Source organism: Microtus ochrogaster, unplaced genomic scaffold (assembly GCF_000317375.1).
Source record: "Microtus ochrogaster isolate Prairie Vole_2 unplaced genomic scaffold, MicOch1.0 UNK12, whole genome shotgun sequence".
Taxonomy (NCBI): Eukaryota; Metazoa; Chordata; class Mammalia; order Rodentia; family Cricetidae; genus Microtus; species Microtus ochrogaster.
The window spans coordinates 7,471,024-7,486,009 of NW_004949110.1; the positions used below are offsets into that span (position 1 = coordinate 7,471,024).

The 14,986-nt window shown below is 45.6% G+C and overlaps 1 protein-coding gene across 2 annotated transcripts in view; it reads right to left on the reverse strand.

The window, feature by feature from the left end:
* The window catches only part of Clstn2 (calsyntenin 2), a 572,791-nt gene that overhangs the window by 101,197 nt on the left and 456,608 nt on the right, over positions 1–14,986 (reverse strand). For both annotated transcript variants that reach the window (XM_026789022.1, XM_013353582.2), the window contains exon 6: positions 400–585. In XM_026789022.1, coding sequence (XP_026644823.1) covers positions 400–585 — 186 coding nt within the window. The remainder of the gene's footprint in view (positions 1–399; positions 586–14,986) is intronic.

Here is a 14,986-nt window from a genome sequence, read left to right on the forward strand (position 1 = left end):
GTGTCTGGTTCCTCTTTTTATAATGGTCTTGAAAGCAAGAAGCTCTCGAGAACCTGGCATGGCAGAAGGACCTTGAGTGTCACTTGGTTCTGTGTCAGAAACTTTTAACTGAATTTTGTTGTTTAATCCACATCTTACCAGTGCAGAATTTCCAGAAGCTCTGTCATGCTATATGCCTAAAGCCAAACGACTGGCAAGCTGACTCTGAATCAGTTGTGCTTGAGGCCAAAAGCTGAATTTTCTGACCCTTCTGCCCTAAGCAAATATCCCTCCAGGAGGGCTGATGCAGGTTGGGAAGGCTGGGTTTTTCTTTCCCTCCTCGGTCTAATTAGATAAACTTCATTTGCATGTATCACTGGAAAGCTATTAATTGAACAAATTCTCCAAAGGAGAGCCTACCGCATAATTTCTGAAGGGATTTCTCGGAGTAGGTCTCCCGGTCGCAGCCCTTGCCGATGTAATTAGTCTGCAGTTCGGCGGTGACCTGGAGAGAAGACACGGCGCCATCGCACGTCTCCAGGTGGATGCTGGGGAACAAGGGCACACTCCCCGAGCCAGGCTGGTACTCAATCCGTTTGGTCCAGTCTGAAATAAACAAGAAGATTAAATCAGTTACAGTCAGTCCTGCTAGGCCACTTGTTTTGAAAAGATGAATTTGTTCCAATAAATCATTTGTTTCAACAAATAGATTAGCCAACAGTCTGAGGATAATGGAAATTTTACATTTGCCGCATTAAAGATCTCACTCCGCCCTAAGGAAACAGCAGGTGAACCAGAAGGCTGTTTCCAGCTGCTCAGAGCCGCAGAAGACTATGGAGTACATCTATGTATGCACCTTGGTCATCTACCTGCTTCTCAGTTCACAATGTATTGTGGGGAGAACAGAATGAGGCACAGAATTAAAAACCATCAGTGGTGCACGGAAAAGGCAGAAAGAAAAGCATGCGCACATCTCATCCAAGTATTTCAAGGAGACTAAGTCACTTCACCTTGAAGATGCCTGGCATTTGCTGGTGGAAGTGAATGGGGAGCACTTGGAGCTTGTGTGTCACTGTGCAATGGTGGGAGGAGGGTCTGACAGAGACGGAAAGTGGGACCGATGGTGTGGGTGGGCTGAGGCCTGCGCTCTCTTTTTTTCTCTTTTATGTGACTTACTGGAGACATTTAGAAAGCTGCGTCTTACCCGGTCTTCGCCATTTTATCACATTCGATGTTTATTAGGAGCATACATGTTTTATTTCCAAATAAAAGGAAGCACGGTCCTCCAAGGCTTACACAAGGTTACAGGGGAGAGTGGAGGGAACCTCAAACATTCAGAACTGTGAGACTCAAGTCTGGGTGATCGCTCTGTCGTCAAAGCTTTTCAGTGGGAAAATAATTGGGAGGTGATAAAGCATTGAAGAGAAGCAAGAGTCACAATCAAAACGGCAGCACAGAAGAACAGAGCAATCACCGAGAATAAACACTGAGTGGGTTCAAGGGGGAATTGATTGACACATAATAGCAGCAATCGAAAGCCAGAGCCAGGGATCCAGGACAAAGCAAGCTTCCAGAGACTGATAATGCATGGTCCCTGGTGGTAGTCAGAGTTCCATAATGCAAGGGTACCTCTGAGCGGCGTCTCACCGCTCTCCACTGTACTCAAAAGCTGCTGGGTGAGTGGAGACAGTGCAGGATGAAAACCACGGGTGCCATGAGGTGACAAGTCCCAAGTCCTGGTCCTGTAGAACATCATTAATGGTGTCCTTTTGCCAACTAGAAATGGAAACGTGTGAAATGTCTGATGCCATCTGTATTTGTGGGGCTTTATGTCAGTGTGCAGCCACCAGGCACATTAGTCCCTAGTGGGGCCCTGGCATCCATCGAAGAGATGATACATAGAGAAAGCTGGCCTTAGGGACCAGCCAGGTGGCTTCCTTTACTGATGAGCCATTTGCTTGGTGTTTCTACATGCCACATCATGCCACATTATGCAACAGTGAAGGAGTCAGGAGTGAAGGAGAGGGAGGTGATGAATAAGGCTGTGCCGCCTTCAGGAAAAGGGAGGCAAAGCGCCTTTAGATCTCATGTCCGCAGATGAACTTGAGGCCTGAATGCTAAGGCCTGCTGTGCTCTACTTGGAGTAGTGGCAGCAAGGATCTTGGTTTGACTGGGAGTTGCTGAGCAGGTTCTAAAGGCTTCCAAGCTGAGGTACCACCTCATCAGCACAGCAGAGACTTTAATACAAGTTTACAGAGCTGGAGCTAGGGTCAAGTGTTACAATGTATTTTTGCATATAATGGGGTTCTGATTGAGGTTTCCCAGTGCCGGGTGAGGAATGCCTGTTCCTAGCAGAGCCCTAACATGTTCTAGATAACCATGTAACACAGGTTTAGTTCAGGGCTCCCATGTGAATCGGCTGTCTTCGACAGAGATTATTAAGTCACATCGCGAGTGGAAGTTGCACATCACCGTTCTGAGGGTCAACACCAGGGAACTGACAATGGGAGGTTGGTCTGGTGAGTAGATCTAAACCCACAAGGGAAAATATACCCAATCGCAGCCTCCAGGAGTGGAGACAAAACCATCCTATTATACCCACAAAGACCTCTGCACCCCAACTGGGGTACAAGTCCCCAGTCCATCCCAAGAACAAACCATAGAACAAAGGAAAGGGAAGCTTTTGTCTGAGAATCATGGAATTCTAAGAAGCCATCCACAACTAGCTAGTAATGTATCCCAGAGACAGAAAGATTTCTGCAGCTGTGTTAGATCATGCTGTTTACTCTACACAGTATCCCCTTCCTTTCTGCCACATCCTCCATGCATCCTTCTGAGATCTCTTATCTAGGTAGACACCTATATCATGCTTCTTCACATTCTCATGAAGTATTAGGCCCCGAGTTTGGGAGGTGACTGAACCATGTTGCAGGCCCCTGGTCCAGATACTTTCATCTGGCAGAGGAAAGTGCTCAGAATCTCCAAAGACAGCACACTGAAACTATCCACCTGTGGCTTGTCGTCCTCAGTAACTGTGAATTCCTTAAGAGCAGGGTTGTGATGGTTACTCTTGAATTCTCCACAGCTAGCTCCTTCCACAGAAAATATTTGCCAGGAGGGTCTGGAGAAGGCTGGAGACCTCACTGCCGCAATGGCAGCCCATCTTGAGCCCCAGCCAGAGCCCAAAACCCATCTACAAATCCCTATTGCTGCCCCATCTGCCCCGTCTTCAGTCCTTTAGACCCATCCCTCACCATAGCAGCACAGAACACATTTGCTTTTCTGCTTTTGGGAAAGCATTTGGTCCATAGCTGACAATGGAGAATCTGTTTCCCTCCAAATAGGACATAGCATCAAGGAGACGGCCTGCTGTAACATGAGGGCTGGGCTCATTGGGGTTTCTCTCCCACTCGGTCCCCTAGCAGTTTAGTACCAGGGAAAATTACACAGAGATCTCCATAAGTTATAAAACTGATTGGCCCATTAGCTCAGGCTTCTTATTAGCTCTTGTAGCTTATATTAACCCATTATTCTTATCAATGTTAGCTACATGGCTCAGTACCTTTCTCAGTGGGGCAGGTCACACCTTGCTTCTTCTGTGATCTGTGCAGGACTGGGGAGGGATGGGCTTCCTTCTTCCCAGAATACTCCTGTTCTCAATTCCCCACCTCTACTTCCTGTCTGGTTTTCCTGCCTATACTTCCCGCCTGGCTAATGGCCAATCAGTGTTTATTTAAAGCATGATTGACAGAATACAATTTTCCATCACCAGCCTGCTTTCTTCCCTCCCACTCCCTAGTATTCTCTTAGTGAGTTGCAAATGGTTTTGTGAAAGAGACTTTAGTGTGAGTCCAGCCGCATGAACTGAGGGTCTTCAAGTGTAAAAGTCCTCCTCTGCACAGACTTTGGTCACAGAGCTCACTCCATTTATCCCATCAGCTTTGAGGCCATCTTTCTAATTTAGAGATCAGAATGGATGAGAAATCCCATCTCAGATATCACAAAAAAAGAGAGCAAATAGAGCAGAAACTAAATTGTGACATAAAGCCAGATGAAGGCTGGCTCAGCAGCCTCTGGACAGCCCCTTGGTTCGGAGGGCTAGACCCTCTTCTGGCCAGTATGGAAGTCAGGTACAAAAGAGCTTTAAATGTAGCACATTGCCAGTTGCTTTGGGGACCTCACAAGGCTTGTTTTTGAGGATTATGAGGAACAGGCAAAATTGCCCCTATTCAGTAAAAGAAATCAATGATGCTTTCCAAGCCAACGTGAGAGAGTAGGGAGCTTACACAAACATCTCCAACTCCTGCAAGAAGAAGCTGAGGAGAGCTTGAGAGAGACAAAAGGACGTCATCACATCCAGCCTTTGCCACAGGGCATGTCCAATCCTCCTCTTTGTCTGGCAGGTGAGAGAGCACAGTGTTTAAAAGTAGGCCCCTCGGTCCAGCCTTCCTGGTATCAACCCCATCTGCTATGTAACTTCAAGGAAATTATCTGCACGTCCAAAAGCTGAGTGGTTTCCATAGATTCGCAACAACTACTCAGAGTTTAGGGAGAGGGAATTGAAAACAGGGTTTTGCACCATCAAACACAGGGGCATTTTTTTTGAAAGATACATTACTGTTAAGTTACCACTTATTAAATAATATGCCAGGAAGTGATTATCGGTCAGTTCATCCTCCAAGCACTTCTACATCGGCACTTTTATTTAATCCTCCCTGGGACCCAGCGTGGGGATGTTATTGCCTTAATTGCACAAATGAGGAGGCTGACAGCTGAAAATTGGTGTGACTTGCCCAGGACCACACAACTCTTTTTGCAGAAGTTCCCTGCTGAGCCTGAGATTTTAAGACCTATTTGCATTGGTTTCTTTTTTTCTTTCTTTCTTCCTTTTTTTCTTCTTCTTCTTTTTTATTTATTTATTTATTTATTTTTTTTTTTTGGTTTTTCGAGACAGGGTTTCTCTGTAACTTTGGTGCCTGTCCTGGAACTAGCTCTTGTAGATCAGGCTGGCCTTAAACTCACAGAGATCTGCCTGCCTCTGCTACCTGAGTGCTGGGATTAAAGGCGTGCACCACCACTGCCCGGCTTGCACTGGTTTCTTAAAGGGACAATCCTGTCATTGGAAAAGGACCAAACAGTGTGGTTGGCTTCAGCCTGACTTTGAGGCAGTTGGTAAATTCATGGTCTCTGGATTGATAAGACACGCATGAGGGAAGCGGCAGCGATAATCCTCCGTTCTTGGGTTTCATGCACACCCATGATCAAAACTGAGTCTGTGAAAATGGCCGTGGTTCTCACTTCTGGCAAATCCCCAGGCTCAGTGAGGGAGATTTTGCAAAAGACTTGTGTGGCACTGGGGAAGTCACATGACTTTTCAGCTGTGGCTTCATGAGACGTTGGGACCATTCTTATGTAGAAGACTAGAGAAATTTGGACTTGAATCTCAGCTTCTCCAAATGCAGACACGTGGCTTTAGCAAAGCCGCTGTCATTTCACAGCCTCTGTTGCTTCATCTGAAATGATTCCATCTGCTCCTTGGCTGATTACAAGCCTTGAAAGAGGCAGTGCAGCCCAGGGGCCCATCTAGGGACCTCACTGCTGGGTCACAAGCTTCCCAAATGTCTCTGCACATCCTCCCTGTAAACAAATTCTTGTTGATCTGGAAAGGGTCTTAGATGCTGGTTTATAAATTGATTCATTTTTTTTTTTCTTAAGCGAACAGAAAGAAGTCGACTTCCTGCTGTTTTAATAACGAGGCCTAAATTACCCTGCCAGCTTTCTTGAAGATGCGAAGAGAGGCATGGCATTGGGATTTAAACTCCTTTCTGTGGATTAAGGGTTTGGAAACATGATGAGTTTATTAAAATTCTTGCTAAATTTAGGGCTCACACATTTACTTACTGGGAGACTAGTAACCACCTAAAAACTTCACGTTCAGTGCCTCAAGTTGAAAGGAAGCAAGTCAGAGATTTCCAGGAAGCATGGGCTTTGTGGCTTCTCCACCAAGAAACTCAGGTCATTGTTCCAACCTGGCCTTTGGGGATGTCACAGAAGGATGAAAGGGACAGGCACAGGACTGCCTAGACAATCTCCTTACTTTCACTAGCTATGCAAGCCTGGATGCCTCTAGCTTCTCCCAGCCTCAGTTCTTGGCAGCTGAAGGATCATCCGATCTCGGGGAAGATGCTGGATTCCCATAAACTGGGAATCGGCTGGATATTGGGATAGTGGGGGTGGGAAGGTGAGAAAGGAGCTCACTGATAGGTTTGAACAGAAATCTTTTAGTGTTTTTCCTAAGAGAAACTTAGTGACTTGGATTTGGGCACCAAGGGTCTTGCTCTACAACCAGGAGAAGCTACCATGGTACCAAGCATGTGGACATCTTGGGCATCCAGACTGGGACAGTGGGTAAGGAAGGAGTAGGCTTCAGCGGTTAAGTGAAAATCAGACGGTGAATGCTGTGAAGACATTTAGATTTCATTTCAGAACCAAGGAGGAGACATAAAGAGGTATTTTCATGTCCTTTCAAATATACAAAGGGGTGGGACGCTCCATCCGGCACAATTCGGTCAACTTGCAGAGTGTCATCTCTGCATCTTTACTTATCAGCTGCCATACCACTGGCAGGCGACCAGATCTTTCTGTGCCCCTGATTCTTCTGCAAAATGGGGAGAGATTGATGCTGTTCTCATGGAGCCTTTGCAGACTGAGATGGTACCAGTTAGAAGCTTGGCATGGCTCATGGAATATCACCTATCTATATTAGCTTCTGGAAGCTGGCACCTTCTCCTGAATCCATAGGAATCTGAAGGTAGACTCTGCTATCTTTGCAACCAGCCCCCTGGAAAGGTGAGGAGCTCTATTCTCAGGTTGGGTCCTAAGAGCCCCGTGAAGAAGAAGAAGCCTTAGAGAAAGCTGGGCTGGCCAGAGGGTGTGTGACTGCATGAGAATCCTACAGCCTGTCAGCTGTTGCATTGGATTGATCTGAGCCCTAAACTAGACTTCAAGAAGCATTCCTTGCTTTTCTGAGTTGATTTTCTTTTACTACCTCATCAGCCACAGTTCTGGGTCCTCCTCTGTCGAGGCAGGAGTTATTGTCACTGAAGAGTCTGGAGTGTGGCAGGGCATGAAATGAGAGCTACTGCTTAAAAGGGCCCCTGCTTGGTTGATTGGCTAGCTGTCACTCTCTTTACAATCTTGATGATTTAAATTCCTAATGATTTTGAAACAACAAATGGTTTCCATTCGCACAAATGACATGATTGGTCCTCTTTGCCAGCTTTCATTGGTCACATTCTGTAACCTTTCTAAGCCTTGGTTTCTTCATCTGTAGAATGGGAACACTAAATAACTGTCTCGGAGGTAGGTACCAGAGCATAACTGCCAAGATGAGGGTTTTGAAGCCAGCCCTGGTGTGATCTCAGCTCTGCTGTTTACTCCTGGGGGCAAGTCATTTCCTTCTCTGTGTGAATTTATTCACACAAACACCTAGTTCAGAGTCAATTATGGTGTTTATATGAGATAATAAATGCCAACCACTTAGCCCTGTGCCTGATATGCATAGGCACATACATTCTGGGTGTCTGAGTGCTAAATTATTTGCCTTTCCCTTTTCCAATTAAAAACAATTACACACAGAAACCATTGAAAAAGAAACACAACACAAACTCTGTGAACTCAATTACAAACATAAGGAGTCCCCTCTCTTACTTTATGACTGACCCTTTGCCATTTGCTATATTTTATTTTAGCAACGCCATTTTTACTACCTTTTAATTCCTACTAAAAGAGATAATTAACTACCAAAGCAGAGAGGGGGGTGGCACGGATCTCTGTGCCGAGATCTTTGGTTAAGCCTCAGGCCATGCTCTTGCTGGTCCCTCTGTCTGGGGTTCTGGTTCTTGTCCTTCTGCTCTCAGTTCCTAGTTGACTCTGGGAAGGAAGCTTCTCAGGTTGGCCTTGGTGGAGAGTCTTCACCACTCCCTACCCATCCCCCACTCCTGAGAAACAGTTATTTACCTATTTGTTTATGTCCCCGCCCCAATCTAGACTCAGATCAGTATGTCACACATTGAGTAAGCACTCAAAAATTATCTGCAAAATAGGTGGTCATGTGTATTACTCAGGATGCATGCTCACATATGTGCAAGCATGTACACATGTGTATGCTGCAATTTTTGCTGCCCAATGCCAGGAATCTATTACTATCCTTATGGTTTGACATCCCTCTAACTCTGAGTCAGCTGCTAAATGATAGGCTGTCAGGCCTTAACATGGAAGGGATTATAGACACCTCCAATGCTGTGCATGTGTATATGTGTGTGTGGAGGGGTGAGAGCGTGTACTAAAAACTGCTTTAATGTTAGACACCTCATTGTATTCTCAACCATATTTAGTATCTTTATATATTCCCCATGAAAGGCAGATGAAGTAACTCAAAATTTGTCTTGCTCTGATATTTTCTCCAGCTTCCAGGGAGCAGAAGGGACTTCATCCTGTCCCTGATCAACACCGTGATTACTGGCTCTTCTGTCTTAACCTGCAGATGTCACACCCATCAGCAGATACTTCTAGCTCCTTTCAGTAGCGCTGGGAAACTTCAGGCAGCTTCCTGCCCAGAAGCCAGACTTTTACTAGGCCCCCTTTCCTGGCTTGTCACTGTCACCCTGAAGAACTTGTGCCACCAGGTCAGGATGTGCTGCAATGGCTGTCCTCATGTCTGCCTCACCCTGTGGAGTGTGGGGAAAAGGGCATCTTCCAGAACAGGCTGCTCACTTGCTCTGTGCCTGGACCTAGGCCTTCACCTGCTTGCTACAGGTCTACCAAGAACAGACCCACAGTACTTCCACAAAGAAATTTCATAGTTTTTCAGTCTCCTAATAGCAACAGACTTGGTTGTATCTTTGCCATTCATTCCTGTTTCTAAGAAACTTGCTTCTCTTACTGTTTCATGATGTGCTGGTCCGCGGCTGATCATGAGAAACCACAACCCTTCCCTGAAGATATCTTGAGAAGGTCTGATTTAAATAGTACCTATCCAGATTATTTCCTAAAACCTACTTCCAAGGCCCTTAGCCCCAGCTTTAGAGCATCACAACATTTTATGCTGTACATCCAGGGCTCCTTTAGGGACTACTAAACCTGTACTATGGTTTAGGTGGCTTTCAAGGCCAGCGTGTCTTTACTCCAGCCTTATGGCCATCGTTTCTCACCTGGACCAATTCCTATAGTAACCTCTTTACTTCTCGTTGCCCCTCTATCCTACACTAGACAACATTATCCAACTAAAAGCTCCAATTTCTTTTCTGTGACTAGCAAGCCCAGACTCTGCTTTCTCTCCAGAATTTATACACTGCAGAAGTCTCATCATTGTGCTTCTCAGATCTCTGACTGTAGAATGCATGGGATAGTGGCTGGCTTTAGGGTCACCCTCCCCCCCAAAAAAAACTTTTATAATTCTTCTTTTAACAGCCTCAGAAGATTGCAGTTGAAAAGGGTTTCTTGATGGGGGAGGAGAAGGAATAAGTCATTTGAATTGGTCTTTAAAATGCTCTGAATGCATAAATAGACTTGGAAATCCCAAGTCTAGACAATATTGAGCAAGAAATTCCCTCACAGTCATGAGCTTTGGCCACAGAGGAAGATCTGAGGAAGATCCACACCTGGTGATTGAACAGGGGCTAAGGGAACTCTGTAGACTGGGCACTGGCACAGTGATGTAGGACAGCTTATCGAGGGACCCAGAGAGAGGTTTTCCTCCCTTTCTTTCCACCATACAGGGAAGCACATGGGTTATAATCTCATAAGAACCATAGATATCACACAGGGTTATTGTGATATTCTAGAAATGCCTTCCTGCTTCCAGTAAGGCTACACACCCTTGTCCCTATTGATTTGGGGTTAAGGTTCATGATTGGCTTAACTGTAAAACAACAGCGGATAGTTCTGAAGGGAGAGCCTTTACCAGGCTATGAGCAATGTGGAAAAACCCTAAGCCCCCAGTATTCCTGGGTAGAATGCAGTAGAGAGGGCCATTCAGCTGCCGAGGAGGACATTGCTCTCCAGTGTCATTATCAGTCTCCGTCAAGATGGATAATGGAAAAGAAAGGATGCCCCAAAGTTGGAACCAGAAATACTACAGAACAATGTGTATAAATGCACCCAGAATTTGGAGTCAGGGCTCCTGCACAAGCTCTCATTTTTTCCCAGTAGAGAACTTCACAATCTTTGTATGATGGGGTTGTGTTAGTGTCACATAATACTGATGGATGGTGTAGGCTTCCTTCCTTCCCTGTCCTGAATGAGACTGCTCACTGGGTACCCCGCTCCTGGATTCTGTGCTGTATATTGTATCTGTGTACAGAAAATGGCATGTTCTCTTTGGATCACAAGTCTCTGAGCAGAAGTTTCTCTCTTTGGACCTTACGGACATCATAACTTTGGGAGGTGATCTGAGGGAAATTTGAAGATCCTAGGGAGAGTATAGATGTATTTTATAGTCATAGAGAAGAGGTCACTGGTGATGAAGAGGGGTCTGCAGAGATTGGATTATTGCCTGTAACTTTGGGTTTGGTTTGTGGCTTGACCAGCGGAGTGTGGGTAGATATGACAGTAGACAGTTCTTTGAAGAGACTTTGTAAGTCAGAGTGTGCTTCCATTCACTCTTGGTGGTTTCTGAATCTACCCAAAGAACTGTATGCACCAGACAGGCTTCTGACCACTGAAGACTCTCGGATGGGAAGATGGAACATAAGCCCAGTCCTCTGGTGATGTGGATCACTGTTGCAGACCAGCACATGTGCCACACACCCACAGAACACAAGTAACAGTGAGGGGTAAAGAAATCCATGTGAGCTTTGGACACGTGCTGCACAGCATAAATTGGTGGACGTTGGTGAATACATTGAGATAGTCCAGGCAAAGGAGTCACCTGGGTTTGATCATGTTAGAGAGAGGAACCTTCTGAATACATCACTGGTGAAGATAACTCTTTAAAAAACTCAGAGTCAATACCAAGTTTGAAATCAAGTCTACACATCCTGGTCCCAGGAGGGACTGCTGGAATGGGTCAGTAATCATATGGAGAGAATTCTGGGGGCCGGTAGACTTGGGTGGAACAAAAAGGTCAAGATCCTAACCCTAGTGAGTTCCACTAAGTGAAGTTACTGGGTAGCTTTTCACATGGGGTCTGGAGGTTAAACTTAGGTCCTCGTTCTTTCACGACAAGCAGTTTACCAACTGAGCCATCTCTCCTGGGGACTGTCTGTTTACCTGTGACACAATCAATCATAAATTCCAGAAGAGTGTGGATTGTGTCTATTTTGTTATCATTGAAATTTCAAAGCTTGGGCCAATTTTCAGAACATAGGAAGTTCTCACTAAGCATTTCAGAGATGGGTGCAAGGACTCATTAGGAAAGCCTCCCTTGCCTCCAGGAATCCCATGGTCTTCTTCTCGGGGCAAACTTTCCTCACTTGGTGCTCACTGTAGCCTCCCTCATTCTAGTACTTCTGAATGGAAGATGATGCCATTCTACTTCAGTGACTTTCTTTTCATTTTGTTTGTTGCCATTCCAGGATCCATACACCTGTGCACAGACCTTAGGTAGGTTCTGTAGCAGCTCAGATGAGTGCCCCAGTCAGAGCAGCCACTGGCCTTCCATGTGCTGGTCTGCACAGACCCCTCAAGCTAGGATGAATGTTCCAGTTCTCCAATAGTGTGCACTCTTGTGAGTGTGGGCCCACCTCATTCAGAGCCCAGCAGCTCTTTCCTTCCTTTCCTCTGGTTCCATGCCCATTGGAGGGCAGGTAACAAGCAACAAACCCTGAAGGACCCATATCGTGTTTCGAAAATAAGGTCTTCAGCTTCCCTCTCCCCAACCCTCAGAATCATTCACCTCCACCTTCGTACTTCTCCAAAAGTATTGGTTTGATGTCGAAGAGATCCAGACAGTGCAGAGCAGTCCCGATGAAAGATACTCCTCCCAAAGGGGAAATCATTAACTCAGCCAACCAGGGTACTTTCTCATGGATTTATAGAAATGCTTCTCTCTCATGCCCAATAAACATGAACATTTTCCAGGCAATTTTCTTATCTTGGGAAAAATGCATTATTGGTGTAAGATGGAGCATCTGTTCTTTGAGCATATTTACTTTTATGTCTCCAAATAGCATTTCCAACTGGAGAGGATGACTTTCCATGCATGCATCTTCAGTCCTTTTGAAAAATACCTGGTGTATGTTTTGTCACATCCTAGTCATATAAATCTCATTTGTCTATCAGTTGCACATAACTTCAAAACTTAATTTTACACAAAAGAACCTTGACTCCAGGTGGCCCAAGAACATGGGACTTAACATTTCACCGGACAGCATTCTCACCTTAGAATCAAATTCTCACATCTTTGGAAAATATGACCCAAATTGCAGTCTACACGGAGACCCCAGTGTGATGCTGGGGGGAGTTGTACTGCTGGAAGATGCAGCTTTCTCACTGCAGGGGGCAGCACTGAGTCATCAGAAAAGGTTGAGGGAGGTCCTTGGTAACACATGACTCAAGCTTCAAAGCCTTTAGACTTTGGCTTAACCCATGCACTCCTGAGAGAGTAAAAGTGAGAAGACCGTGGAGCAATACTCATGCATACTGATGCACTGAGAAGAAAACTAGACCCACGCTAGTGCCTGCCAATCACAGACCTACAGGACACTGCCGAATGTATTTGCATACTCCTTTGTGACGCAATGTTATGGAGCTGGTGAGGTCCTTTGATATGGGAGATACATATGCCATGAAGCAAGAAAGAACATAAGGTCCACAGGGCTGAATAAAGGAAGAATTCACAATGATGATAATACTGCATTATTAGGTTATGGGTATTTTATTATCACCGTTATCATTAATATTCTTTTATTTTTGTGAAATTGTGTTTATGATTGTGTAATTGTGTGTGTGTGTGTGTGTGTGTGTGTGTGTGTGTGTGTGTGAATGAGGACTCAGGTGTGCCACAGTGCCTGATCACTGGACAACTTCTTGTCACTTTTGCTTGTACCACTTCTGAGGTTTTGCTGCTCTGTCCTCCAGGCTCTCTGGCTTGCAAGCTCCCAGAGACTCTCTCATGTCTACCCTCCATCTCCCTACAGGAACACTAGATTACAAACCTAAGCCCTACCATGTCCCAGTATACGGGTTCTGGAGATTTAGAATCCAGTTCACACTTGCACAGCACAATCTTTAACTACTGAACCATCTCCCCGACCAACTGTAGCAAAATTCTGTTGTGGTTATACTCTATAATTTTTTTAATCTTTAAAAAATGATCATAAACTCTATAGCTAAAATAGTAGCATTAAAAGTCACAATGGCCCGAATGCCACTTGCCTTGATGTTTCCTCCAGAATGCAGAGTGTGTAGATTCACCTGAGAGACATCGCTCTCCTAAGCCCAGGGCTATCTGCTCTGTCTTTGTCACAAGGCCCGGCCGGCATATGTGAGTGCCACTAATGCATCTCACACAGAGTACTTGGGGATTTGACATTGTAGGTTTTATGCTCAGTTTGGATGCTAGCGAGCTGAAGTTCCAACACCTTAGAGGCTGAGAGGGAGCAACATACTGTTAGCATTTGCTTCTGGCTTGCAGCCTGGAAGAAAAGCTGGTTTGCTCAAGAAGTTCATGGCAGGTGGGGAATCCTGTGTCATCATTCAAGTCTCCTAGCCAGCAGACAAGGCAAGTCCCAGTCCTAGGTCTTTGTGAACTTGGCTACTATTACCTAGGGATTTGGAATCTCAGGCCGGAGACAGATACTGATGTATATGGGACACAAAGGGTATCAAAGCCACCCTGGCATCTGTCCTCCAGCAGACTCCTTGATACTAAAGCCAGACAGGTAAAGCTTGTTTTAAACTGTGCCTAGTGCAAAGTGATTAGGTCACTGTGGCAACACCCTCCATAAAAGATTAAGGGTTTTGTTAAGAGACTGGGTTAGGGCTGGAAGGAGCAAATCAGGACTCACAGGACTCATTCATCTATCAGGGCAGTGGGTTATCACAAGTTGGGTCAACTTTCATCTCTCTCACACATAGGCCCCTCTTACATGCTCCTGTTTTCCTCTCAGCTCTCCATCATGCTGTGATACAGCATAAGACCTTCTTCGCCAAACGCCAACCTGATGTGGAGCTCTGCTCTGGCACGTTTCCTGCTCTAGAACTGTGTGTAAATATAAGCCTTTGTTCTTCACTGTTTACCCAGCCTCAAGTATTTGAATATAGCTACACGACATAGGCTAAGGCAGGGGAAGGGATCCTTCCTGTTGAGGGCTGTCTGGCCTTTGGTGACCAGGAGAACTTGCTCATCATGTCCAGCTCCTCACAGGATCCTTCTGAAAAGTTCTGGAAGTTCTCCTTCATTATCTATCCACATCAGAAGCCCACTGAAAACTAACAGGCAGTAACTTCCCCCCAAATCTTCAACTACATTGAGGATGTCTGTCTCCTTCTGCCATAAAGCAAGATGTGTTAAGAAGATGGAAACAAATTCCTAGAGGGCACAGCAATTAATCAGCGGTTCTCCTCAGGTGTTCTCTCTACTCTTCCAATTGCAGCACCTTCCCTAACCCCTCAGGGCCTCCATCTAACTTCACTCACCTCTAAAGCCCAGTTCCGGTTCCATCTCCTGTGAGAAGGCTTTCTGATGCCGGTCACCTCCCCCAGACAGCTGAGCAATGGAACAAACACCCTTCATCTCAGCTATCGATGGTCACTGCCCTGGTCATTCTATAGTACAATAGCCTGACCACTTGCTTGCCCGCCCCTCCACACTGCAGCTCAGGGTTCGCAGGGTCTCATCACTAGCTGGTCTTAAGCAAACTCCAGGGATGTTTTATTGAGCTTTGGGAGATTTCTAATTGATCCAGTACCACAGCTGCCCCATTGCATAGTAGGGTGGCATACCCCAGAATCCCTGTAGGTCATTTCACCCATCAATGCAAATCCAGAGTTCTCTCCTTCTACC